This window comes from Macaca fascicularis, chromosome 3, assembly GCF_037993035.2.
Source record: "Macaca fascicularis isolate 582-1 chromosome 3, T2T-MFA8v1.1".
Lineage (NCBI taxonomy): Eukaryota > Metazoa > Chordata > Mammalia > Primates > Cercopithecidae > Macaca > Macaca fascicularis.
Window position 1 is genome coordinate 90,709,520 of NC_088377.1, and position 18,398 is coordinate 90,727,917.

At 38.9% G+C, this 18,398-nt stretch overlaps 1 protein-coding gene and 1 pseudogene across 1 annotated transcript in view; one reads left to right on the forward strand and one right to left on the reverse strand.

The window, feature by feature from the left end:
* The window catches only part of YAE1 (YAE1 maturation factor of ABCE1), a 46,288-nt gene extending 34,327 nt beyond the window's left edge, over window positions 1–11,961 (reverse strand). The window contains 2 exon segments of the mRNA XM_015447513.4: window positions 7,742–7,863; window positions 11,818–11,961. Coding sequence (XP_015302999.3) covers window positions 7,742–7,863; window positions 11,818–11,946 — 251 coding nt within the window. The 5' untranslated portion in view covers window positions 11,947–11,961.
* LOC102122265 (thioredoxin-related transmembrane protein 1 pseudogene) lies at window positions 8,038–9,057 on the forward strand (annotated as a pseudogene).
* Window positions 11,962–18,398: the final 6,437 nt, after the last annotated feature.

Below are 18,398 nucleotides of genomic sequence, written 5' to 3' on the forward strand. Positions count from 1 at the left end.
GGCTGGGACTACAGGTGCATGCCACCATGCCTGGCTATTATTATTATTAATTTTTTTTTTTTGGTAGAGATAGGCTTTTGCCATGTTGCCTGGGCTGGTCTGGTCTCAAACTCCTGGGCTCAAATCATCCTCCCACCTTAGCCTCCCAAAGTGCTGGGATTGTAGGCGTGAGCTATATACACATAGCTTGGCTATTATATACATTTTTAAAATAAACATAATACTTGCTGACTGGGAAAGACTTGAAAAATGCAGAAAAGTAGGTTTTTTTGTTTTTTTTTTTAAGACAGAGTCTCACTCTGTTGTCCAGGCTGGAGTGCAGTGGTGCAGTCTTGGCTGACTACACCCCCACCTCCTGGGTTCAAGCGATTCTCCTGCCTCAGCCTCCTGAGTAGCTGGGATTACAGGCACCTGCCACCATACCTGACTAATTTTTGTATTTTTAGTAGAGATGGGTTTTTGCCACGTTGGCCAGGCTGGTCTCAAACTCCTGACCTCAAGTGATTCACCCGCCTCGGCCTCCCACAGAAAAGTAGAAATTAACAGCAAAGGAAACACATAGCTCACAGTTCCCCTTCTAAACACAGTCACTGCTACTGTGTTATTATTTAGTAAGCATCTACCCTGAGTACACACTCTGGAAGCAGGCTTGCCTTGGTTTAAATCTCAAGTGGGCCATTTAGTAGCTATGAACTGGACAAGTTACTTAGCCTTCTTGGTGCCTCGATGTCTTCATCTCTAGGATGGGCATAATAATAGCTCTGCAGGAGAGGGCTATTATGAGGATTAAAGAAATTAATATATATAAAGCTTTTAGAATATACTGCCTATATGTAGTAAACACTATCTGCCTTAGCCATTACTTTCCCTCTCCTCTTCCTCCAGCTCCTTGCTGTTATTAGAACTATGCACCAGGGAACCTGCTAGAAACTAGCATCTTGGTTTGTTTTCACCTAGCTTTTGCCTTTGCGTAGTTTCTTTCTGTCCTTTCTTTCTTAGTAGCTGAAACTATACTAAAACATAATTTTGTATCTTTTACAATTTTTTATATTGTAATATTATTCATTGTAAAATTTGTAATGACTGGTAAATGCTATTATCTTAATGTAACTATTTAGCCTGGTGTAAGATAATGACAGTTGGGATATGTGGATTTTTATGCAAATGAAGATAAACACTTTTTAAAAAGGCAAACATAAGGCAGGTGTGGTGGCTCATGCCTGTAATCCCAGCACTTTGGGAGGCCAAGGCGGGTGGATCACCTGAGGTCAGGAGTTCGAGACCAGCCTGGCCAACATGATGAAACCCCATCTCTACTAAAATTATAAAAAATTAGTTGGGTGTGGTGGTGGGCCCCTGTAATCCCAGCTGAAGCAGGAGAATCGCTTAAACCCAGGAGGTGGAGGTTGTAGTGAGCTGAGATTGCGCCATTGCACTCCAGCTTCGACAACAAGAGTGAAACTCCATCTCAAAAAAAAAAAAAAAAAAAAAAGCAAACATAAGGTTTACAAAAGACTGTAACATGATGTATTTTGGAATCCTGTTTCTGGTTATATTTCCATGTTGGCTAGTAGATTCATTTTTTTTTCTCTTATCAAGCACCACCTATGCATCTATGTAGAGGGCATGATGCTGAATGCTGGCAATATAACACTAAATAAGGGATTTTCCTGGAGAAATGTGAAGAGGCACTCAAAGTGATGCAGGTGAAACATTGGGAAGAGCAATCAGCTCTGCCTGATGAAGCTGAAATTTAAGCTGGTATTGGAGGGTGACTGGAATTTGCTGGGAAAGGACGTGGAATAAAGTATTCTAGGCAGAAGAGTCAGCAATGAGTAAAAATCAAAGTTGGGAGTAAGCCTAGTGTGTCCATAAAGCATTGTAGTAATGCCTGTAAAGAAGTGTAGTGTGCATGGTGGGGTGGAAAGAGGCAGGTGGGAAAAGAAGACTGACAACACTTCTTTTGAGCCCATCACTTCAACAGGTTTGGGCCCAGACCTGGAAAAAAAAAAAAAAAAAAAAGGAATAAATCCAGGTTTTAAGTCAGGGAGGTAAACAGTTTTGGGAAGATAACATGGGTAAGGGAGAGAATGGACAGGAAGACAGCTAGATTGTAGGTACTGACATTAGTGATGAAGCTGGTACACAAATTAATTAAAATCTAAGTGATTAGAATGAAAGGAGGCCAGACTCAAACTGTTTGAAAGATGTAAAGCAACTCAATTGGAAGTAGTTGATGGCAAAGGAAAGGCAGAGGAAGAGTTAAAGGTTTCCAGCTACGGATGAACAGGGATGACATTAATGGGTGAGACCATCTAGTCAGAGTATAAAAACAAAGAGGTCCAACAGTGAAAACTCTGGGGAATCCCTACATCTAAGCAGCACTCAGAGTCGGGGAGAGTTAGCAAAATGACAGGGAATAGTAATAAGCAGGACAAGAAAAAGGGTTGCTGGAGAAGGCAAGGAGAAGGGATTGTATGTATAATCAGTAGATGGTTCATGTCCAATGATGGAGAGGAGACAAATGGTAGGACTGAAAACAAGTCAGTGATGGGCAGTTGTGTGACTTTAGCAAAAAGTAGTTTAAAGCTGGAGAGTGCATAAGGGGTTAAGAATCTGAGACAGTGATGAAAGACTCCTACTCCAGCATGTTTGTTCAGAAAAGGCATTAAGTAGGGGCAGAAGCAAGAAAGGCAACTATGGTGGTAAAATATCTTCATGACAGAGATTTGGGAATTTCTGTAGAAGAAGCCTGCTCGGTGGATCACTTCCTGTACACACACACACATACACACACATCCCTACACCCACACCCACACACACTCTCTCTCTCTCTCTCTGTCTCTCTTTCTCCTGTGTCTTAGACTGGAACCTTAGTTCTAAGAACAAAGCTCTAACCTTAGTTGGAAGAGGGTAAGAATCACAGCTTAGACTTGGCTGAGGCTTTTATTTTGGTTTCCCACAAAGCAGTTAATAAGCAGTGTAAAGGATATATATTAGGTAAGGACACAGGTACGTGTATTCAGCTGCCTGCTCCCTCTACATATCACATTTTTGGTGGTGTCAACAGTTCTAGTAACTGAAATGTCAGAAAAGTGTGGTGCTGTGGGCTTCCTTACCACCCTTTTTAAAAACCTCAGATACATCAGCACCTGGAAGTAACTTATTTTAGATGAAATTTGTTTCTAAGGAAGCCACACCACTCAGTTTAATGTCTGGGTTCTGGGCCTTGAAACCATCTGGCTGTGCCAGCTCTGGGGCAATCTTGCTTTACCATTTTTCATTTATGCTTATGCAGGGTCTTCTCATGGGAAGACCTGGCAGGCCTACAACATGTGAGGCAAGGCAAGAAACCCAAGGCAAGTAAGCTTTCTTTGCCTTCATTCTTGGTTCTAGTACAAAGGCTCATGTTCATGGAACACAGGTAGAATGAGCATGCCATTAACATTCCTCTGCAGTCCAGTAACTTCTGTATTTCATATTTTCAGAGATAGGGTATTGCTCTGTTACCCAGGCTGAAGTAGAGTGTGGCGATCTTGGCTCACGGCTGCCTCAACCTCCTGCACTCAAATGATCCTCCTAGCTCAGCTTCCCAAGGAGCTAAGACTACAGGGACTTAACACCATGCCTGTCGGTTTTTTTTTTTTTTTTTGAGACAGAGTCTTGCTCTGTCACCAGGTTGAAGTGTAGCAGCGCAATCTCAGCTCACTGCAACCTCCACCTCCTGGGCTCAAGCAATCCTTGTGCCTCAGCCTCCCCGGTAGCTGGAATTACAGGCATATGCCACCATGCCTGGCTCAGTTTTCGTATTTTAGTAGAGACGGGGTTTCACCATGTTGCCCAGGTGGGTCTCGAACTCCTGAGCTCAGGCAATCCACCTGCCTTGGCCTCACAGTGTTAGGCTTACAGGTGTGAGCCACTGCACCCAGCGGATTTTCTTCATTTTACTAGAGACAAGGTCTCACTATGTTGCCCAGTCTGGTCTTGAACTCGGACTCAAGTGATCCTCCTGCCTTCACCTCCCAAAGTGTTGAGATTACAGGTGTGAGCCACTGTGCCCGGCCACTTCTGTACTTTTAAAAAGGCCAAACAAGTTCAAGAGATGTTTTCAACCCAATAGTCTCAACTAGCTAATTCTCCTGATTTCATTTTCTATGAAAATCTGTACAAATACACCGTATGTGGCCAATGGTGGCAAGGGGTGTTATCTTCAGGGAATCTTATCAGGAAAAGCTTAGATAAAAATCTCAAGATTTACCACACTCATGACATTTTTACTTAGGGTGGCCTTGAGATGCATCATTAGAGGTAAGTATTTCATATCTATATGCACGGCACAGCAACATTAAGACTTTAGGGGCTGCTTATAATACCCATATTCCATGTGGAGTGGAGATTTTGGCTGTGTCCATAAACATGGAAAGATACATATAACTAGACAAACTAGTAAATCTCTGAAACAGTCTTTACATCTGGAGAGAGAGAAGAACTTTTTTTAGCCAGCTGTCAAATGGCACTGGTATCTTCAGTGGGTTTTAATAAATCCTGAAACTTAATATGGCTTTCTGATTTCAAATTTGTTGCTTCCATTTCTTAATGTTCTTCTGTGAACTTTGAGGAGGGTCATAAGATCACAGTAATACATTTTTAATCTCTTGAAAAGATATACTTTGTCAGATTCTTCATCTCAATATGCCTGTCTTTCAGCTTAGACGGTAGGTATAAATAGGGGCAAAAGAGCAATTAAGGCTACCAATGAGGGACAATTATTTCGGTGCCTTTGAAGTCAGGTATCTCATATAAACTTGTGTTTCAGGTGAATAAAAGTGATGAGAAATCCTCTCCTGATTCTGATATGCTTAGGTCCTGGAGCAAAAATTTGAATCTAATTTTGTCCATGCTAGACTAAGAATATCGGTTCAAGGTAATATAGAAGTCAGTGGTTTCAGTGTTTTACTCCTATGTGAATATGAAAAATACTGCAGTTTAAAATAATCTGGCACATTGTTAGGCAACATTATTAATTCCTTACTACTTAGAAAAACTAGCTATTTTCCTTAAACTTTAGCATAAAATATATTTTCTGTATTTTTCACAAAACTGAATGTCCTTACTTTTAATTAACACAAAACCAGAACATTTTAGTATTTTGCTGTTAATCATTTAATCAACAGCATAAACATTGCTTCAGTTTCTCACAGTCTCTTGATTTCAATATATATCTACATATATATGTGTGTGTATGTGTATATATATATATATATGTCTGTCTATATTTATGTTAACTATTAGGTTATTTTTATAACTTTGGTTTGGTAAGGTCCTGACCATCCAATAGTGACAGGAGGTAGAAGAAGGGATAGGTCCTTCTAAATATGTTTAATTCTTGTTCACTTTTGCTAATGAGTCTGAAAACAATTCATTTTGACCACAAGTTTGGAAATGTCAATGACAATGGAAATTTCTGACCATATCTTAAACTACATAAAAATTACCAGCGACAAAGAAAAAAGGCTTATATTACATTTAATAGTGTTAATTTTGAAGACAATAGTGTTCATTTCAAACTTCCATAAAGGATAACCCTACTGTTGAGGTGTTTGATGCAGAAACCAGTACAAATTTCGATTGTTAGGAAACCAAATGTTCTGAACATTATTTTCGTTAGAAAAGGGAAGATAATTTTATAGTTGTTTGAGGTGTTGTAATACATCTACTGATAGGCCCAGCTGTTTAACTAAACCGGCTGTCTGTTCCAAAATCCACGTGGGGCTTGGGTTTTCTGAATGTGCATGCTCCTGCGTTCTACAACATTCTAAATATGAACAATCTATCCCACTATGGCTCTTGCTACAGTTTTTGTTAAACTCAGCATTATTTTCACAGAGTCTTTCATCTTTAGCTTCATCAATCTTTTTCTCAGCTGGAACTACATGACAAATGTCCATATCCTCAATGGAGTCCAATAAATCTACAACATGGGACGGTGGAGTGATTGATTTCAGATGTTTGAGCACATACTCTTCACACTGGCCAACTGCATCCAGAAGATTGTTTATTTTATTGATCAAAGTTGAATTATTATTATGAAGGTGACACCAGGAGAGCAAAGCACTAAACAAAAATATAAACAAGGGTTAAATAGCAAAATAGGACTTAAAAATATAAGACTGTTTATCAATTGGACTTAATCATAAAACTGTTTATAATTCATAACCCCTCTTTCACAACTCTATATACACTTTTCCTGATTTTATACTTTTCTCTTATGACTACGTAATATCTGTTGAAGATGAATACAACTCCAAGGAAGAAAAATTAGTTTCTTCTTTAAGGACATTAAACAGCTTCTAAACTAGCAATTCTCAATCATGGATGCACATTAGAAACACCTGAAGAGCTCTGCAACCTATCAGGGCCCAGATTATACTCCAGACCAATTAAATCAGAATCTCTGGGGGTATCTTTTTTTTAAAGTTTCAGAGTTTATTTCAAGGTGCAACCAAAGTTGAAAACCATTGTTCTAAGCATATAGTTGCTTGCCATCAAGAATGAAGGTTAGAGAAAAAAAGTTTTAAAGAGACTTCACTTTCCTGGGCTTATGTCACAGAGTAGACATTGTTTGCTGAACTACTAACAATTTCTTTGAAAAAGGTAAAAATGCTTCCAGTCCTAACAGATTTAATATCAGCCATGTCATAAAATAATGGTTATGAAAAGTATTTAAAAATAGAATCCACTGATAGAAAAGATTCAGCAGTAGCTTTCTAAGGTTATATAACATTAACTTGATGATGTGAATATTCACATTGACTATTTTCCTACTGTAGCAGACTAAATTCTGGTTCCTAATGTTGGATTTTCTAAAACGCCAAACACAATAAATTTTTCGGTTTTGTTTTGTTAACTTTTATCATCTACTCTTCTTTAAAATGAGTGCTTCTTTGAAGCAATTTTTTTTCTCTACCAAGAGCAGTTTAAAGGGTATAAAACAAGGGTGTCCAATCTTTTGGTTTCCCTGGGCCTCACTGGAAGAACTGTCTTGTGCCACAGATAACATACACTAACACTAATGATAGCTAATGACTCAAAAAGAAAAAGAAAATAATCATGAAAAAAATCTCATAATGCTCATAATGTTTTAAGAAAGTTTATGAATTTGTGTTGGGCCATATTCAAAGCTGTCCTGGGCCACATGTGATATGCCGGCCACTGGTTGGACAAGCTTGGTGTAAAGCATCAAAGAGGACAAGGCTGCTAGGCTCCCGGCTCTGTGTATCATTTGACCACTTGGCTCTGATATATGCCATTATTGCAATGGTATCCTGACAAGTATTCAATGTTCAGGACTAAAGTAAATGAAATCAATTTTCTCTTAATTACCAACTATTTTCATTATGTACTTCTAGTCTAGAGGTCTGTCATATTGTGTGGAAGTATTAAAAGTTTTATTCAAAATCTGAAGACCTTTTAATGAGATAGATAATCGTTCAGGTAGCAGAAGTATACATCTTCTTACCATTTCTTTGCACGAAAGGACAATATGTAGTTCACATATTAAAGTGGATGAGCTGATAACGATTTTGACTTTTTGAAGGCAATATAATTCTATGTTCTGTGACACACTTTAGCATATTTAGCACAAGGAAAAGCACTTCAGTTTAAACACTTTATTTTTACAGAAACATCCTCCGGTAGTATTGAGGTTAAAATGATCCAGGATTTAGACTTTAAAAATTACCTTAATGTTCCTCGGAGTCGTCCATAGTTTAAAATGACTTCTGCGCCTTCCTTATAACCTTGATTGAAGCCCTGTTGAAGAGTAACTGCTTTTCCAGCATCTATTCCATCTCTATAACCTTCCTAAAAATAAGTAATGGAGAACTGCAGCTGTAACTAACACCAAGTATACCACATGTAGGCTTTTCTAGAAAAGTACAGAACCAATTTAGAAAGCTGATGAGTTAGGCCTTTACTGTGTTACTGACCATAATATGGCATAACAATATAACTAAAGCAGACTATGCTTCTCATAAGTTTATTATTGGTTTATCATTACTTATCCACTTTTGAAGTCTAGAGTTACTGGGCAATTTTCAAAACACTGATAATCACAGTTTTTAAAAAACTTAGTATTGGGCCTCCACTTTTGCTGTGAGGTGGGCAAGTGGCAGACATGGCACCTTCCAGGAGTCTTGTAGTTCCCCTGGCAGTCCTGGTACTGTTGCTTTGGGGTGCTTCCTGGACCCACAGGCAGCAGAGCAACATACGTATCATCATGGACGAGAACTGGACAGAGCTGCTGGAAGGAGACTGGATGATAGAATTTTATGCCCTGTGGTGCCCTGCTTGTCAAAACCTTCAACCGGAATGCGAAAGTTTTGCTGAATGGGGAGAATATCTGAGGTTAATGTTGTGAAAGTAGATGTCACAGAGCAGTCAGGACTGACTGAACAGTTTACAATAACTGCTCTTCCTACTATTTATGATTGTAAAGATAGTGAATTTAGGCACTTTCAGGGTCCAAGGACTAAGAAGGACTTCATAAACTTTTTAAGTGATAAACAGTGGAAGAGTATTGAACCCATTTCATCATGGTTTGGTCCAGGTTCTGTTCAGATGAGTAGGATGTCAGCACTCTTTCAGCTATCTATGTGGATCAGGACTTGCCATAACTACTTTATTGAAGACCTTGGATTGCCAGTGTGGGGATCATATACTGTTTTTCCTTTAGCAACTCTGCATTCTGGACTGTTATTAGAACTCTGTATGATATTTGTGGCAGATTGCCTTTGTCCTTCAAAAAGGCACAGACCACAGCTATACCCTTCAAAAAAATTATCAGAATCTGCTCAACCTTTGAAAAAACTGGAGGAAGAACGAGAGGCGGATGAAAAAGATGTTTCAGAAGAAGCCAAAAGAAAAGAAGGAACAAAGACTTTCACAGAATGCCATAAGACAATGCTCTCTGGGTCCATCACTGGCCACAGATAAATCCTAGTTAAATTGTATAGTTATCTTAATATCATGATTTTGATAAAAACAGAAGACTAATTATTCCTTTTGGTTTGAAGTGAACTGTGACTTGCTTGTATATTACAGGGTTCAGTCTAGATTGTCATTAAATTGAAGACTCTACATTCAGAACATAAAAGCACTAGGTATGTAAGTTTGAAATATGATTTAAGCACAGTATGGGGTTTAAATAGTTCTCTAATTTTTGAAAAATCATGCCAAACAATAAGATTTATGTATATTTGTTTAATAATAACCTGTTTCAAGTCTGAGTTTTGAAAATGTACATTTCCCAAGTATTGCATTATTGGGGTATTTAAGATTATTTTAGAGAAAAATATTTCTCATTTGATGTAATTTTTCTCAGTTTCATGTATGTGAAAAAAGGAAGATATTTCCCATAAACGGGAACTTTGCCCACTGTCTCAAGAAATATATATTTCAGTGACAATTCAGTCGTCTTTTTAGAGATATATTCCAAAATTTCCTCATATTTTTAGGTTATGCAACTAATAAAAACTATCTTACATTAATTAGTTATAGTTTTCTACACATGATGATATAGGATAAGCTAATGATTTAGGAAGTTTTTAAGTCCACGGTATTCTCTTGATTCCAATAAATGATTTTCTCTTGTATTTTTCTTATTTACTATGGGTTACATTTTTTATTTTTCAAATTGGATAATTTCCTGGAAGTGTTTTTTATGTTTTAGTAAACAGTATTTTTTGTTGTTGTTTCAAACTGAAGTTTAGTGAGAGATCCATCAAATTGAACTGTCTGTTGAAAATTTAAAATTTTGGGCATTCATTTCATATTTTAAATCATTCTTGCTGAACTTCCACTTGAATTTTTTTTTTTTTAAATTTTTCTTTTTGGATGTGAAGGTGAACATTCCTGATTTTTGTCTGATGTGGAAAAGCCCTGGTAGTTTACATTTTGAAAATTCACAGAAGCTTAATATAAAACAAAGTTTGCATTCTACTCAGGAAAAAAATCTTCTTGTATATGTTTTAAATGTATCTTTGGCCTCATACAGAAAGTTCTTACTTAATTTCACAGTCTGTAATGCTTGGTGTTTTAAAATCATAACTATATATATATATATTTACTATTATTATTATTTTCTGAGATGGAGTCTCGCTCTGTCACCCAGGCTGGAGTGCAGTGGCTTAATCTTAGCTCACTGCAACCTCCACCTCCCAGGTTCAAGTGATTCTTCTGCCTCAGCCTCCCAAGTAGCTGGGACTATAGGCGCATGCCACCACGGCCAGCTAATTTTTGTATTTTTAGTAGAGACGGGGTTTCACCATACATTTTTATATTTTTTAAGAGACAAACTTCATATTTTCCTGTTCTTTCCTGACTACTAATATTGTGTGGTATCTCACAGGTAGAAATCAACAGGATGGGACATTTAGTGTATTTTTACTCCTTAAAGAGCTAGAATACATAGTTTTGACCTTACAAGAAGGAGGAAAACCATAAATACAATGAATCAACTGACCATTATGTAGTAGACAATTTCTGTAACGTCTCTTTCTTTCTAGGCTCTGTTGGTAGGTGAATCAATTGGATTTATAGTAGAATAATGTACAAGTTTTCTTTAAAGGCCTCTCCTTTAGAATATAAAATATTATATCATTGAAGAGTTTGAATGTGTAACTTGTGATGCCTTAGAAAAATATCCTAAGCACAAAATACACTTTTCTAACCACTTCAAAAGATCAAAAAACAAAAAACAAAACCCAGGGTTAGCAACGTATTCACAAAAAGGATACATGGAAAATTACACATCTGGGGTCTTGCCAACTGATTGGAATGGTGTGGGTGGGTGAGGAGACACAGCAAAGCAGAGAGGAAATTGTTTTAAAAAAAGGATGATGAGAAGTCTGGTTTCAGAAATTCTGCATAATACCTAAATTCAACTAACCTGCAAAGGCTGTGTGGGTAGTGATTTCGTTCTGCATCTCTCACGGTGCCACAGCATTCAAGATGCTCAATACTTACTAGCATAGCCCCAGTCTCACATAAAGCATTGTTGTAATTGACAATATGGTTTTTGGGTTAAGCAAATACCACTTTACTGAAATATTAAACAAGGTAGATTCCCAACTGCAGCTTTAGCGGCAATTTAATGGTTGGCAAATATATTAAGTTGATGTGGACCTCACTACTCGGTCCTCACCCAGAACTAGGTTCTGAAGGCTGCACACAGAAATTAAGCTCAGTTTCAATGAATAGTGAGACAAACTAGAGATGAAAAACTTACATCTAACAAATAAAAAAGAAACCAACTTTAATATTCCCTTACCTAGACACCAGTATTCCACATTAGTTTTCCCTTATTGCCCTCTGACAGCATGCTTAAGTTCATCTTTTCAATATGTCTTGATAAACACCACTCCTTAACTTTAGGCTCCCCACCCATTCAAGCAACCCATTTAAACTGCGTACACGTCCTTTGACAGCCATAATTAGTATAGTTAGTGTATGTTTCTCCCCAGCTCCTTTCCCTGCGATCCTCAACAAATTGCAAACTGTTCAAAGCCTAGACACAGTTAATTTTGGTCGGTCCTCAGCTTCTAACGCACCCCCTAGGCGCTCAAAGAACGCGTCTTGTTGTTTTACACGCTTTCAAGTAACCATTGAGAAATCCTAGCAAGACGCGGGTCGGACCGGGTTCCTAGGGATAAAGAGGGCAGCGCCGGGTCAGGCTGGGGCCACTCTGGACCCAGCTTCTTCACAACTCCGTGCCTCTTTCCACAACCCAGCACCCCGCGCCGTCCACACCACGTTTACTTTGACTCGTCTCTGCATGTGGCTCTGCCATTCCCGCTGCGCCAGGAGCGACTCGTCTGCCTCCTCGTCAAACACGTCCCCTTTGTCTCCAGGGCCCCGGACCAAGGACGCTCCTTGAACCCACGACATCACCGAGGCAATTACAGGGTCGCAGGCCAACGGAAGCGCCAACAACTCCTTCCGGTCCGAAGGCGGGGCGAAGACGGCGAGTGGAGGCTCGGGAGGGGCTGCGCGTGCGCATGGGCGTGCTGTGCACCGTGTCCGCCGGCAGAGACTTTCGCGTGTGGTGATTTTGGGCTCCCTCGGTTGGTGAAGTATTGATGTGCGCCTGTTAGTTGTGAGCGAGGCAGATTTCCTCGCGTGGCCGGCGCGACCTTCGCCTTTGCAGAAGGCAGCCGGGACCCTCAGTGAAGCACCTTCCATTTACACCGTAGTCCTATCATGGTCTAGGTTTTACACTTGCGCGCGTTGGGAAACTATTAAAGGTGGTAAAGTTGATGGGCAATTACCGCCCAAAGACTTTGTCTCTTTTGGAATCTCCTCTGCGTTTAAAGGATTTGACAAACTGACATTTTAAACTGTTAGGATTGTGGAGTAAAGGATAATAGAATCGAAAAGTGAGATACTGCAGCCAATATGAGATTAGTAAGAAATACAGAGCACATTTGTAAAGCCAATATATTTATTCATTGATCCGCAGTATCCTTCTGCCTCCCATTCCTGTTCATATGCCCTAAACTGTTGGTTTGGTAAGGGTGGGGACTTGTGTCAACACCAGGACAGTTCTGACACATAGTAGATGCTGAACTCGATCTTGGTGAATGAATGAACACCTGTAGTATTTCTGTTTTGCTCTTTGCCTAGGTAAAATGAGTCATGTGATGATTATCTAACAATTTATTGAACACCTACCTTGTGTCAGGCACCATTCTAGGCTTTGGGATACATCGGTGAACAGACGGAAGTTCCCAACCTTTGTGGACTTTATAGTCATGTAAAATTGACAGGATAAACAATAAGCTATATGTAAGTAACATAAGTTTTGTTAGAAGATCATAAATAAATGCTATGAAAAAAATTTTAAAATAAGCACAGTAAGAACCATGAGTGTGTGGAAGTGGGTGGTTGGTTGATGTTACAATTTTACATCTCCAGAGAGAATTTGGCATCTCACAAATAAAAAATATATAAACTATAAATATGTATATTTTATTACTGTAAATGTATTAAGACATATGTATATATCTTTATTAGGAACAAAATGGTAGTAAGCAATAAAGATAACAATGAATAAAATAGAAAACCTCAAAACTTGAGTAAGTAAGCCCAATTCCTTTTTGTATTATTTGAAAACACCAATAAGATAGATAATTCTGTCATGATCCTGATTTTTAAAGAGAACAAAATTATGCAAGAATGAGAAATGAGATAACCACTGATGCAGAAAGAGATTAAAATACTAATTACCAACTAAAACTCAAAAGCAACACATTTGAAAACCTGGGAGATATGAATGACTTTCTAATAAAATTGACCCAAGAAGTAGAAAACATGAAGAGGCTAATTACCATAGAAAAATTGGACATTAAATATCTACTATTAAAAATGTCACGGAGACTTGGGAGTTTCACATTAAGTCCTTTGCAATCTTTAAGGAATGATGGATTCTTAAACTATTTTTACCATTTTAGGGGAGAGAAAAAGAGGAAACTCCTTGAATCATTTCATGAAGCCAGCCTTACTGTAACTTCATAAAGATAGTATCAGAAAAACCCCAAAGTTCAAGTTAGCTTGTGAATATGTATCCAAAAGAGAATGTAGGTTGGTGCAAAAGTAATTGGGGTTTACTTTTGCACCGACCTAGTAGTACTTTATCAAAAGAATAATTCAAGAGGTTTTGTACCAGGAAAGCAAACTTCTGCAATATTAGGACATCAATAATATTTCATTGCATTTACTATTTTTTGTTTTTAAACAGGGTCCTGCTCTGTCACCCAGGCTGGAGTGCAGTGGTAAGATCATAACTCACTGCATCCTGGATCTCCTGGGCTTGAGCTATCGTCCTGCCTCAACCTCTTGAGTAGCTAGGACTACAGGCATGTACCACCGCACTTGGCTAAGTTTTTGGTTTTTTTGTAGCGACAGGCATCTCACTATGTTGCCTAGGCTGGTCTCCAACTCCTGAGCTCAAGCTATCCTCCCGTCTCAGCCTCCTAAAGTGCTGGGATTACAGGCATGAGCCACTGTGCCTAGCCTGCATCAACAATATAAAGGGGAAAAAACATGTTTTATTAATAAATGCTAAAAAGTCATTTGAAAAAATTTAAAAATCATTTCTAACAAAATAAAGTATAAATAGAAACTACAAATTGATAAAGATTTTACAAAAATTCCTATGAGTAGTATTTTAAACACTTAGATGTTCAGATGTTTCCTTTAACGTATAGAAAGGAGAGGGCATCTGGTAATCACTATTATTACTATTCTTTTAGAGACTAGCACAATAGCACATGCAATAAGAGAAGTAAACAAAATAACCTGTATAAATGTTGGATAATAAAAGATGAAGATATTTGTTTTTAAAAAATGAGACAGGATCTTGTTCTGCCACCCAAGCTGGAATGCAGTGGTGCAATCATAGCTCACTGCAACCTCAAACACCTGGGTTCAAGCAATCCTCCTGCCTCAGTTTCCCAAGTAGTTGGGACTACAGGCACGCACCACAATGCTGAGCTAATTTTAAAATTATTTTTAGTAGAGACGGGGGTCTCGCTTTGTTGCCCAGGCTGGTTTCGAACTCCTGGCCTTAAGTGATCCTTCTGCCTCAGCCTTTCAAAGTGCTGTGATTATAGGCGTGAACCACCATGCCCAGCCTAAGATATTCCTTTTGGTCATTATATGATTATATGCCTAGAAACCCCAAAAAACTTCGCTTAAAAATAACAGAATAGGCCGGGCGCGGTGGCTCAAGCCTGTAATCCCAGCACTTTGGGAGGCCGAGGCGGGCGGATCACGAGGTCAGGAGATCGAGACCATCCTGGCTGACACGGTGAAACTCCGTCTCTACTAAAAAATACAAAAAACTAGCCGGGCGAGGTGGCGGGCGCCTGTAGTCCCAGCTACTGGGGAGGCTGAGGCAGGAGAATTGCGTGAACCTGGGAGGCGGAGCCTGCAGTGAGCTGAGATCCGGCCACTGCACTCCAGCCTGGGCGGCAGAGCGAGACTCCGTCTCAAAAAAAAAAAAAAAAAAAAAAAAAAACCAGAATAAAAGAATTTGATAAAGTCTCTGCATATAAGAAAAACAAACATACCAGTAGCCTCTTCTAGTAATAATCATCTAGAAATGTAAATGAGATAAATATTCCACTTGTAATACCAACAAATATTATTAAATATAGTAATGACATATTTGTTTAGTTTTTAGTGTTTATTTAGTACTATATTTATAAATGTCAGGAACACATTTTAAAAATCATGCAGCAACATGCATGAATTTTGAGTGTAAATGCCACCTATGAAGATATAGAAAATTTCTATCACCCCAGAGAATTTCCTTGTGCTTGTTTGTGGTCAGTCCCTCATCCCTGGCAACACTTGGTCCAATTTTTATCACTAGATTAGTTTTGCCAGTTTAGAATTTCATAGAAATGAAATTGCATATGTCCTTTAATGTATTTGGCTTCTTTGACTCAACATGTTTTTGAGACTCATTTATTTGGTTGCATGTACCAGTAGATTGATCTATTTTATTGCTAAGTACTATTTTCATTATAGGGATATACCATGATCTGTCCATCTAGTCATTTTTGGACATTTGGATTGTTTCCAGTTTTTGGCTATTATGAATAAAGCTGCTGTGGACATTTTTGTACATGCCATTTGTGTACACATTTTCATTTCTCTTGGGTAAATATCTATAAGTGGAACTGCTGGTCATATAGTAAGTATACATTTAACATTATAAGTGATATGGGCCGGGCATGGTGGCTCACACCTGTAATCCCAGCACTTTGGGAGGCTGAGGCGGGCAGATCATGAGATCAGGAGTTTGAGACCAGCCTGACCAACATGGTGAAACCCTGTCTCCACTAAAAATACAAAAATTAGCTGGGCATGGTGGCACACACCTGTAATCCCAACTACTCAGGAGGCTGAGGCAGGAGAATCGCTTGAACCCGGGAGGCGGAGGTTGTAGTGAGCTGAGATTGCACCACTGCACTCCAGCCTGGGCGACAGAGTGAGACTCTGTCTCAAGGAGGAAAAAAAACGTGGTATGGTTTGGCTGTGTCCCCGCCGAAATCTCGTCTTGAATTGTAGTTCATAATCCCCACGTATCATGGGAGGGACCTGGTGGGAGGTAATTGAACCATAGGGGCGGTTACCCTCATGCTGCTGGTCTTGTAATAGTGAGTGAGTTCCCATGAGATCTGATGGTTTTATAAGGGGCTTTCCCCACTCTTGCTTGGCACTTCTCCTTCCTGCCATCATGTGAAGAGGGATGTGTTTGCTTCCGCTTCCACCATGATTTTAAGTTTCCTGAGGCTTCCCCAGCCCTGTGGAACTGTGAGTCAATTAAAATTTTTTTCCTTTATAAATTAGCCAGTCTGGAGCGGTCCTCTGTAGCAGTGTGAGAATGGACTAATACAATAAGAAACTGTTAAGCTGTGTTTCCAAAGTGATTATACCACTTTACACTTCCACCATCAATGTATGAGTGTCAGTTGATCCACGTCCTCTACCTCACTTGGAATTGACAGTATTTTTAACTTTAACTGTTCTAATGGGTGTGTAGTAATATCTATTACTGTGGTTTTAATTTGCATTTTCTAGATGACTTATGATATTGAACACATTTTCATGTGCTTATTTGTTATTTGTATATGTTTTTCTTTTGGAGATGGAGTCTTGCTCTGTTTCCCAGTCTGGAGTGCAGTGGAGTAATCTCGGCTCACTGTAACCCCTGCTTTTCAGGTTCAAGCGATTCTCCTGCCTCAGTCTCCTGAGTAACTGGGATTACAGGCGCCTGCCACCACGCCCGGCTAATTTTTGTATTTTTAGTAGAGACGAAGTTTCACCCTATTGGCCAGGCTTGTCTCGAACTCCTGACTTCAGGTGATCCATCCGCCTTGGCCTCTTAAAGTGCTGGGATTACAGTTGTGAGCTACCACGCCTGGCCAGTTTGTATATTATTTAAATGAAATATTTGTCTATAAAAAATTAGGTTGTTTTCTTACTGTGTTTAAAGGTTCTTTGTGTATTCTGGACATAAGTCTTTTGTTGGATACATGTTTTATGACTATGTTCTTTGCATTTATTATATCCAGCAGGAGACAGATATGGAGATAGAGTCAGGATTGCATGAGGTCTATAGGTGGGTGGGGAGTATAATGTCTGTGAAAGATAAAAAGAGAAGGAAACATCATTAGGCAGGGAAAGCCTCCAGAAAGTGATGTTGCTCTGATTCCTGTAATAGGGAAGGGAGGAAGAAGCAGGATAGGGCAAAGAGAGTCTCAGATTGCTATTTAGATCCAACAAAGCCTTGGCCAACATAAAAAGGAACTCTGGAGCAAAGAACAAAAGGATCCCTGCATTAGGCACACACAGCCAGACTGTGATATTCCTGCTCAATCATTAGCTGGTGGATGCCCTGGAAGACTGTGGCCTTAGCTAGAAATCGGAGGCAGATCCTGTAGGTGCTTGCAGCTGGAGGCTGACAGCTAACCAAGCCTTCAAGGACCGGATGATCTTTCAAGGTCTTTTCAAGTATGTGATTCTATTGTTTCCAAAACAGCATTTCCTCTCCTTTTTAAAAAAGTGAACTGTAAATAACAATGACATCCCCTGTGTAAATTTTGATGTCATAATGTGAACTCACTCCAGGGTATTTAGTCAACTTATCTTACACCTCAGTATCTCTTATATAAATACTCTGATGAGGTCAACCTTTAGGATTCACTATATTTTCTTCCCATTCTTCTGCTTATCGTTCATCCTTGTCTTTTCCTTCAAAGACTTCAACAATTCTTTTTTATGTCCTTCTATTTCCAATCTCCTGCTAAGTTTTATTCTTTATCTCAGTCTTCAAAACTTTATTTGTGACTTTTGCAAACTGCTCTTTTGTAGTTGATATAATAAACTCTAGGAGGGCACAGACCTTTTCTATACTTCTCTTCAAAGTTTCTAGCACACTGGGGCTTTAATCATTCCGTCTTTGGCAACCAGCCAGCAGGACTGATTTCCATATGCCAAGTGAAGTAGTTTTCCCACTTTTCCTTGTCCCTTCTAAACTTTCATATGTTCTACTATCCTTAGTGGCATTGAGCAACTAATTTCTTGGTTGCTGTCTTTTAATTACTTATATCAGGTTTGCAAGACTAGGTAATATGTATTAGAAAAATAAAATTCTTGCTGGTGGTGAAAATAGATGGGAGATTATTTAAAATACAGCTTCTAAAGAGAGGACCTTGGAATAAGAATAGTAGGTCGATTCTGAGCAGACTTGCCTCCTTTCTTTTCAAGTCTGTAAATGACCCCAGTTCCAATATAGAATGTTTGTTGAATATTACAAATTATGAAATAGA